Genomic DNA, 10,826 nt, shown 5'->3' with positions numbered 1-10,826 from the left:
TGATCAATTAGCCTTTTAAAATGATAAACTTGGATTAGCAAACACAACGTGCCATTGGAACACAGGACTGATGGTTGCTGATAATGGGCCTCTGTACGCCTATGTAGATATTCCATAGAAAATCAGCCGTTTCCAGCTACAATAGCCATTTACAACATTAACAATGTCTACACTGTATTTCTGAGCAATTTGATGTTATTTTAATGGACACATTTTTTCTTTTCTTTCGAAAACAAGGACATTTCTAAGTGACCCCAAACTTTTGAACGGTAGTGTATGTTTCAGTAAGATTCGATTTTTAGCATTTATAACAATGGTTATTCATTGTACTGCAGGGATGGAACGTAAGTCACAGAAAATTGAGATTGTGGTGGCAGCTGCAGAGAGGGATTTGGGTGTGTGAGACTTGACATCAGAAGAGTTAACATGGAGTGTTAAGTGGTGATGTCCTATCATTTCAGGTTGAGGGCATGAGGTAGGAATGAATATATGTAACTAGTGGAGTAGGGTGGTGTTAATTATTAATAATATTTTTGAATTTGTGAGTGTAGTGTTAGATGGTAGGGTATTTCTTTACTTTATTTTAATTTTCAAACAAAATATAAGGGAGTTGTACTCCAGTCTACTAGGTGGCGGTAATGCAACAAATTGGATGCCAACCGCCGTTAAACCTCATCGAAGAAGGAGACTAATTTCTTCATTGCAAATCATTTCCTATATGTGAGATAATTTACTTGTTCTCTGTAATATCGTATAGCTTTGGAATCGTGACATGACCTACTGTGGAGGAAAATATGCAGGTTTCTGGACTCATACCCTGACTCTGAGAAGGGATTGCGTTACGATTAGTTTGGCAACCGCGTGACCCAGAGTGACAACCTGAACGCGATTGTTCTACAGTCTGCTGGGTGAGGCGTTATACGTTCCTCCATTCATTGACGAATGAGATTCCTAGATCCTCCTTTCTCTAATATCTCTGCAATGAGCTCTTAAATCGAGATAGCTGTGTATTTTGCTATTGCATGGCCAGTGTGAGCCAGAATGTCTGAAGAAACAATAGCTTCCCCAACGGATCCGGTAAGTCTGGTTTCCTTTTAACAGTATAGGCCTGCTGTATAAAATGTCTAGGACTAGTTGTTATCATATTTGATCCTCCACATTCCTCTGTTCCGTGTTAATGGCTGGACAACAAAAAAAAGACTACAACTTGTTGGATTTTTTTTTTCCTTCAGCAAGATAACCTACTACTATATCATGCGTAGGAATCTGTTTCTAGTACTTAATGATCTCTCCTTCCTCCCAAAGTGTGCACTTGTTCACCTCCACTGATTTGAAAATCTGATTATCCATTATATGACCAGATACTCGGAAGTGGCCACTCAAAATTAAAATACATCTTATTCTGTGGGGTTTATCAGCGGTTGTCATCTAACTTTATGGTACTTTACACCACCTACTGTACTGGAGTGTGGGCCAGCGACAGGGATCGAGGAACTAAATCCTATATGCCAGCCCCGTTTCTCTTAAAAAAATATAAATATTTGAGACTGTATCTAACGATGTTCTACTCAGTATTCTCATCAAACTCAATTCCTCTACCCCATTGTCCCTCATACAATTTGTGGGGGTGAATAGTTATGCACGCTCAAGTTTTCAGTTTTTTTGTCTTATTTCTTGCATCTTCAAGGGTGGTAGGCAAACAAACCCCCAGAAAATACATTTTAAATCCAGGTTGTAAGGCAACAAAATAGGAAAAATGCCAAGGGGGGTGAATACTCTTCGCAAGCCACTGTATGACCATATACTCAAGTGGCAACTCACAATGAAAATACATCTTATTCTGTGGGGTTTATCGGCAGTAACCCTAATTGCTCCTGTAAGTCGCTCTAGATCAGAGTTTCTGCTAAATGACTAAAATGTAAACAATCAATAGATGCATGCACTTAGTGTCACTGTTTCACTGTTCCTGCCATCTCTGCACCACCACTGCCCATATCATTCCCTTAGCCTCTGTCTTGCTCATTGGCACCTTAACCTCCTGTCTCCTGTCTCCTAAGGGCCTGTTTAGCTAGCACATCTACTTCCTCATTCCCTTCCACCCCCACATGGGCCGGGACCTAAGCAAAGCTTATATGGACACCCATCTGTCTCACCCAGGCATGAATTTGAATTCCCTCATATAGCAGGCCTTGTCTGCTATGTGAGCTAAATGATTACAGACTTATCAACACTGCACATGAGTCAGAACATATAACTACTCTGTCTGGCTTGACTTCCTCAACCCACAGCAAGGCCAACCGTATGCCCATCAGCTCTTCCTTGTTCACAGCCAGGTGGAATGTAATATAATATGTCTCCTGATAGCCACCCCACTTTCCTGTTCAACGAAGGCTGATCCAGTCTTACCTGTCCTTGGGTCTTTTGGTCCATCTGTATATATGGGCAAAAATTAAGATTTACAGTTTCCTATTAAATAACAACAGATGGATCAACCCCCTCCCTGTCTTTCTGTACTCTCTCCAACACTTGTAAATCAACTACTGGAGGTGGGAGTAGCCATGGTGGACTCACAGGGATAGGTACCGTGGGGCTAAAGTCCCTGCCATACAATCCCATCTGCCTCGCCTGGTTATCACCCACCCATCCAAAGCTTTTATTCTGTCCATGTTCATGCTCCCAACTTTTCTGTAGAACCCCTTTTGTGGGGTGAGACAACCCATGTTCCAATAATGAATTGCCTTCTAATATGTAATGGCAATAAAATTAAATTCTTAAAAAATGAAAGGCAGTCGGGAGGAGGCAAGATCAGATGGGACCACAATGCTATTAGATTTGTGGGAAGTAGTGAATGATTGAACATTTCAGGAAAAATTAGATATTCTAGGGATGCATCCAAATCAGTCAGAGGTGTAGACTAAATTAATCAAATATTTGGTTTAATGATAAACTGTGTTTAATATTTATTGTTGCCAACAGGACAAAGCTAGCCCGTTCCCCTCCACCCTCCAGGAGTTCCCAGGTCAAACGCCTCCCGGTACCGCATTACTGCTGGGTCTGGTCGACTGCAGGAAAACACCGGGGCAGAGTGGAACTGAGAGAGGAGGAGGAGAAGAGAAGGAAGATGGAGATTTGATTTCATTAAGTAAGAACCATGGTGTGTAGATTACACTACAGTCTGCTTCTGTAACAATAGTGGAGGTGCATAAAGATGGCGGCCCACATGTACCTACCATAAATTCCTAATTTTGCTAAGTTCACTGTATTGTACATTGCTCTCCTTTTACTGTTTTTTTGGTATGGTCATTAGCACAGTAAACATGTTCCCAATTTTCAATGACATCATATCAGAAGTCTGCCATCTTTATGCACTTTAGTCATTAATTGATTAATTATACATTGATGAGAAAATATGGGTAGTTCGACCCATTTTTAAAAGTGTAACATAGTAAAAAAATAAAATAATTTTCCACCTAATTATCATTTGGTCATAAAGAGCACATGTTCAACTTCATAAATGTGTTTTCCAATCACAAGACATTGAATACAAATATTACTATTCTAAGTGCTATGTGCCAAATAAAGTGACATGGTTGAACGTAACAGGGGACTGCTGAAAACAACAAAGCCAGTGCATTACATGGGTGAAATAGTCCTTTAAATCAGCCATAAAACCGCTTGTGACAGAGGGAATGGAAGGTTGTTTTGAATGCAATCTTCACAAAAAATGTACTTGTTAAAACATTTCTAGATTGTTTATGTATGGGTGAAGGGGTTTACTTGCACAGTTTTCCACCACAAAACAGAATAAAATTGACAAAGATTAGGACTAGCTCACCTGCTTTTACTCTATGATTTGACTATTAGATTTTCAATGTTTCTTTTGCAAACATATTTTTTAAGGAATAGTTTCAACATATTAAAATGAGAGTTCAGTTCATGTAACAGGGTTGACTTTAAAATGAGGGACGGACGTAAATGAATTACTAATCACATTCATAATAATCTTCAGAAATGACTTTGTCAAAGTAACAAAATAACTAGGGCTGTACAATGAGTGTTTACATGCACACTCATAATTGGACATTAAACTAGTTATGGCAGTAGGCAGAGTATGGCATTAGTCATGTAAACACCTTACTCTGCTTATCTTAATTGGCTTTAGGTGACAATCCAAGTAACGTTGTTAAAAACACCTGGTTTTCTGAGCAATCTTTAGAATGATTAGGACACGTAAACGCCTTAATTAGATTCATGTAGGCATATTTAATCTGTGCATGTGCTAGCACGAGCAGCGCAAAAACGTCCTTCTTTTGCACGAGTGCAGTGAGTTTGGAAAAAGTGAAAGTATGCATCTTATAAATAGTTTACTTGTCCGAATTCGGAAACAAATATGCTTCTAAAAAAATAACGTGGTCGCTGTGGTAGTATGTTTATTTTGATTGGCAATTTTCAGCATTTATCAAAGTCCCATCAAGTAGATTTCAGATGTCCATGCTATTCAATATCTTTGTTTCACAGGGGACAGCCCTAACCATTGCTCTCTCAGTGGGAAGGGCTTATCATCTGGGGAGGCTCAACAACAACATGATTCTGACAAGACGTCTCTCCAGAAGAGTCACTCCAGATCAGAACGTCTCACTAAACACAAGCAGAGACGTATAGGGAAGAAACCTCCCCACCGCTGCTCTGGCTGTGGGAAGTGTTTTTCTAAACAGACGGAGTTGCGGATTCACACTGCAGAGAAGCCTTATAGCTGTGATCAGTGTGGGACGAGCTTCAATCATTCAGGAAACCTGACTACACACCAACACATACACACAGGAGAGAAGCCTTATAGCTGTGATCAGTGTGGGAAGAGCTTCAATCATTCAGGTGCCCTGACTAGACACCAACGCATACACACAGGAGAGAAGCCTTATAGCTGTGATCAGTGTGGGAAGAGCTTCAGTGAATCAGTACACCTGACTAGACACCAACGCATACACACAGGAGAGAAGCCATATAGCTGTGATCAGTGTGGGAAGAGCTTCAATCATTCAGGTGCCCTGACTAGACACCAACGCATACACACAGGAGAGAAGCCTTATAGCTGTGATCAGTGTGGGAAGAGCTTCAGTGAATCAGTACACCTGACTAGACACAAACACATACACACAGGAGAGAAGCCTTATAGCTGTGATCAGTGTGGGAAGAGCTTCAATCGTTCAGGATCCCTGACTACACACCAACGCATACACACAGGAGAGAAGCCTTATAGCTGTGATCAGTGTGGGAAGAGCTTCAATCATTCAGGATCCCTGATTGCACACCAACGCATACACACAGGAGAGAAGCCTTATAGCTGTGATCAGTGTGGGAAGAGCTTCAATCATTCAGGATCCCTGATTGCACACCAACGCATACACACAGGAGAGAAGCCTTATAGCTGTGATCAGTGTGGGAAGAGCTTCAATCGTTCAGGAGAACTGACTACACACCAACGCATACACACAGGAGAGAAGCCTTATAGCTGTGATCAGTGTGGGAAGAGCTTCAATCATTCAGGTGCCCTGACTAGACACCAACGCATACACACAGGAGAGAAGCCTTATAGCTGTGATCAGTGTGGGAAGAGCTTCAATCATTCACAATCCCTGACTATACACCAACGCACACACACAGGAGAGAAGCCTTATAGCTGTGATCAGTGTGGGAAGAGCTTCAGTGAATCAGTACACCTGACTAGACACCAACGCATACACACAGGAGAGAAGCCTTATAGCTGTGATCAGTGTGGGAAGAGCTTCAATCGTTCAGGATCCCTGACTACACACCAACGCATACACACAGGAGAGAAGCCTTATAGCTGTGATCAGTGTGGGAAGAGCTTCAATCATTCAGGTGCCCTGACTAGACACCAACGCATACACACAGGAGAGAAGCCTTATAGCTGTGATCAGTGTGGGAAGAGCTTCAATCGTTCAGGATCCCTGATTGCACACCAACGCATACACACAGGAGAGAAGCCTTATAGCTGTGATCAGTGTGGGAAGAGCTTCAATCGTTCAGGAGAACTGACTACACACCAACACATACACACAGGAGAGAAGCCTTATAGCTGTGATCAGTGTGGGAAGAGCTTCAATCATTCAGGATCCCTGATTACACACCAACGCAAACACACAGGAGAGAAGCCTTATAGCTGTGATCAGTGTGGGACGAACTTCAATCATTCAGGATCCCTGAATACACACCAACACATACACACAGGAGAGAAGCCTTATAGCTGTGATCAGTGTGGGAAGAGCTTCAATCGTTCAGGATCCCTGACTACACACCAACGCATACACACAGGAGAGAAGCCTTATAGCTGTGATCAGTGTGGGAAGAGCTTCAATCATTCAGGTGCCCTGACTATACACCAACGCATACACACAGGAGAGAAGCCTTATAGCTGTGATCAGTGTGGGAAGAGCTTCAATCATTCAGGATCCCTGACTACACACCAACGCATACACACAGGAGAGAAGCCTTATAGCTGTGATCAGTGTGGGAAGAGCTTCAATGAATCAGTACAGCTGACTAGACACCAACGCATACACACAGGAGAGAAGCCTTATAGCTGTGATCAGTGTGGGAAGAGCTTCAATCAATCAGGATCCCTGACTATACACAAACGCACACACACAGGAGAGAAGCCTTATAGCTGTGATCAGTGTGGGAAGAGCTTCAATCGTTCAGGATCCCTGACTACACACCAACGCATACACACAGGAGAGAAGCCTTATAGCTGTGATCAGTGTGGGAAGAGTTTCAGGAATTCAGGATCCCTGATTACACACCAGTTCACACACACAGGAGAGAAGCCTTATAGCTGTGATCAGTGTGGGAAGAGTTTCAGGAATTCAGGATCCCTGATTACACACCAGTTCACACACACAGGAGAGAAGCCTTATAGCTGTGATCAGTGTGGGAAGAGCTTCATGGTGTCAGGAAATCTGACTAGACACCAGCTCACACACACTGGAGAGAAACCTTACTCCTGTCTATGTGGAAAGAGCTTTGCTCATTCAGGGTCACTGAAAAATCACCAGAAAGCACAAACATGTCATCTTTTATCTCCCTCCTCTCCTGCACCGGTTCCAGATCCCTAAATAAAGTTTCAATAGAAAATGTAAAGAGTCATCCATCTCCTATTCTCTAACAGTTTTCTAAGTCTGATTACCATGGTAACCTGTGTAGCATAATATGCAGCTCTGGATCCATTTGTATCAAGAGTCTCTTAGTAGGAGGGCTATGTGTGTGTGTGTGTGGTGGGGTGGGGTGGGGGTGTTCAGAGCTGTATCTTTTTTAATTAACTCCTATTATCCATTAAATAATTGTATAATGTAGAATAATGTTTCAACAGCACTAGGTGTGTATTCAATAAACTAAATCCATTATCTACTCAACAACATCTGCTAATCACATTGTTTTTAAAAACTTTAATAATAATCTATTTTTGATAAGGCGCATAGGCCTCATATTTATTGTAAATCCCTTCACCAGGTTTTAGTGTAGCTGATGGGACATACGGAAGTACAGAAGCCATAGGCCTATTAGCGTGGTCAAATTATGTTGTTGAATTTATTTTAACGTATTTTAATAGGGATATCTTTCAACTTTCGTTATTTTATATTAACTGTGGTCCAACAAGATGTTCACACATTTTTATTGTGAATCGAATTATGTGTTGGTTGTTTGGAAGAGGCATCATGGGGGCAGGAAGCCAGCTCTGCCCATCAGTACTTATAGGTCATGTCAACCACAGACCTCACATTCTTCTGTTTTCTCACGGCCAGTAAGGTCTCCTACCAAACTTCTCTCTCTTCACTCTGGAAATACACTTGATAATATCTTATACCTTACCATTCTACTTTTTATTGGTGATTTGTTACTCAGAACGAATGCTTGCATTTAAATGTCATTGTAAAACATACATCTGCAATGTGGTTTCATGTTTTCTTGTTTTGTTTTGCATTACTGATTTTATATTCATTTTTTAAAATATGTATTTTTTTAAATGTTTAGTTGTATTATGTAGAAGAGACCAGGATATGTTGTTGCCCTGTGTCCCAACACTCAATGTTATAGTCATGGTCCTGAGAATAAAACAGGTTTAAAACAATCAACAGAGAAACACGTGTCTTACAGTGCTACACATCTGTTATAATAAGTACTTTGTCCTGCTTAATTGAAGAATCAGGTGTAGTTTTTCACCAGGTATAAAGTGTGTTTGTTGTCTATCTTTATGTTTCTAAGACTGCAGGGTGGGAGATGCAACAACAGCCTTGAGAACATCTGGACTAATATAGAACTCTGTTCCAAGTTGCTTCCAGGTAAAAGTAGACGATAGCAGACAATAGTATTCTTAGTGAAAGGGGTTTTGTTGACTTTACTCGACTTTTATATATCAGGTAAAATCTTATCCAGGAACTTTCTGGAGTAAGATTTGCCTACATGAGATGTGAGACGTTATGTTATCATAACGTAATTGAGTTTTGATATTTAAATAGATGTTTGATTGCTCTGGTCTAAGGGTGCATCAGTTGCAGCCTTGAGACTGGAATTCTCTCCCGGCAACCCCCTAATCCTTATCTGAACGCTGTGAAAACAAAGTAAACGTACTGTAGCCTACACAGTTATTGTCTTAGTAAGAAACAATAGCTTCCATGATGGACCCGGTAAGTCTGGTTTCCTTTTAACAGTATGCTGTGCTGTATAAAATGTCTAGGCCTAGTCTTCATCATTTTTGCTCCTCCACCTTCCTGTGTTTGGTTTAAATCGCTGGACAAAAAACATCTGACGGTAAAACTGGTTTGGATTTTATAATCAGGAATCTGTGATATTACTTAATTATCTCTCCTTCCTCCCAAAGTTTGCACTTGTTCACATCCACTGATTTGAAAGTCAGATTATCCATCATATGACTAGATACTCAAGTGGCCACCCTAACAATGAAAATAGATCATCTTCTGTGGGGTTTATCGGCGGTTGGCATCCAACGTTATGGTGCATGAGGCCACCTACTGTACTGGAGTATTGGGCAGCAACCGGGATCGAGGAACTAAAGTCTATCAGCCAGCCCCGTTTCTCTTTAGAAATATAATTATTTGCGACTGTGTCTAACGATGTTCAACTCAGTATGCTTATTAAACTCAATTCCTTCTCACACGCTGGAGATAAACCTTACTCCTGTCTTTGTTGAAAGAGCGTTGCTCATTCAGGGTCACTGAAAAAATACCAGAAAGCACAAACGTGTCGTCCAAATGGCCAAAGGTCCTCATGGAAAATGTCATAGTGAAGCCTTTGTGTGTAGAGGGGGATGTTGACGTGAGTGGGGGTATTCAGGGATGTATCTTATTTAATTAATTAACTCCTATTATCCATTAAATAATTGTATAATGTTTCAACAATACTAGGTGTGTATTCATGTATTCAATTGATCAATGAATTAAATAAATTATCTGCTCAACAACATCTGCTTCTAATTTTATTTATATGTTGTTTTTTTGTATGGACCAGAGGCCTCTTCTAGAATACATTTGTTCCAAAAAGATGTAGACATATTTATTGTAAAACCCTTTACCAGGTTTTAGTGCAGCTGATGGGACAGACAGAAGTACAGAATAATGCATCTATAGGAATTGTAGTTGTGGTTCTCATCCTCTGTCTCTCTGGCTTCATGTGGTTCAGGTGAGCATCTTTCTAAGACTTATCTTTCACTTTAGCATTTTGATTTGTTACTAACTTGATTGTTATTCAATGATACATTCATTCATTATTATGTTTTTAAACATGAAGAAAGCCTCAAAATCTGACACAAGGGACACAGCAGGGAATGGACAGGTGAGTTCAGGTCAAAAAGTATTTGTTTTCTTTCAGATATTTTTATCAGTGTTCGATTAATCTTGCCTGGCACAATGGAACCAATGGAATAGTCCCAAGGTATGCTTCTATTGTCTGTCGTTTCTCCTCTCCAGGGAGACTCAGTCCAGTGTATGACAACGTCTCAGGCATGGCCATGGCCCCTACTGCAGCACAGACGAGCAGGGTGACGTTCACTAGCCAATGTCCACCTCTATTGCTCCAATAACCAGGAAGTGCCTCTGTACTCCACTGTCCAACTGCCTCAACCCCACAAAGAGGATGAGGATGTCCAGTATGATGTTGTGAAATTCAACCCCCCCAGTGCTGCCATCCGGTGAGCAAGTCCAGCCATTACAACATCTCAATAAAAATGTTTTATTAGATGGTACTTGTGCTTGACAGTTAGGAATGCATCAATTACTTGTTATGCAGACCAGCAGTTGTTTGTTTTAAACGTATTAACATCTACATGATTACTTAAAATGAGACCCCAGAAGTGAAGATTGATAATGACATGTTGCATCTCCTTTCATAACAGACCTCCGGCACAAGTAGCTGAGGAGGACCCCTCTGTGCTCTATAGCAGTCAACAAACCCAGAACCAAGAAGACTACAACCAGACCTGAATAGAAGATGATCTTGCCTGCGTCCCAAATGGTACCTTGTTCGCTCTAGTGCACTATGTAGGGAATAGGGTTCCATTATGGATGCAGCCTGAACACCAGAAGACCTGAACATAAGATGACTCTGCCTGGGATTCAATCAAAGTTGCATTATTTTTAAGGTAATAACACTTAAGCCAAGCTCCACAGCATTTACCTTGATGTGATTATAAAATTGTCTTTAAAAGCTGCGCTGTCGGCAGCACAGAAGAAATAAGTATTTATATTTATATTATTTTTATTATTACTACTAATATAATATATTTAATATAATAT

At 40.8% G+C, this 10,826-nt stretch overlaps 1 protein-coding gene across 1 annotated transcript; it reads left to right on the top strand.

Annotated features, from left to right (window-relative positions):
- Positions 1 to 729: 729 nt before the first annotated feature.
- LOC311119870 (uncharacterized protein) lies at positions 730 to 10,514 on the top strand (the record flags this gene model as incomplete). Its single annotated transcript, XM_084194522.1, has 6 exons — positions 730 to 1,077; positions 2,977 to 3,142; positions 4,519 to 5,040; positions 10,002 to 10,072; positions 10,119 to 10,222; positions 10,427 to 10,514. Exons 1-6 carry the CDS (start codon positions 1,042 to 1,044, stop codon positions 10,512 to 10,514), a joined length of 987 nt encoding a protein of 328 aa, XP_084050648.1. The 5' UTR covers positions 730 to 1,041.
- Between the last annotated feature and the right edge of the window lie 312 nt (positions 10,515 to 10,826).

Source organism: Coregonus lavaretus (genome assembly GCF_964263955.1).
Source record: "Coregonus lavaretus genome assembly, contig: HAP1_SCAFFOLD_55, whole genome shotgun sequence".
Taxonomy (NCBI): domain Eukaryota; kingdom Metazoa; phylum Chordata; class Actinopteri; order Salmoniformes; family Salmonidae; genus Coregonus; species Coregonus lavaretus.
This window is presented reverse-complemented; position numbering and strand designations above follow the sequence as displayed.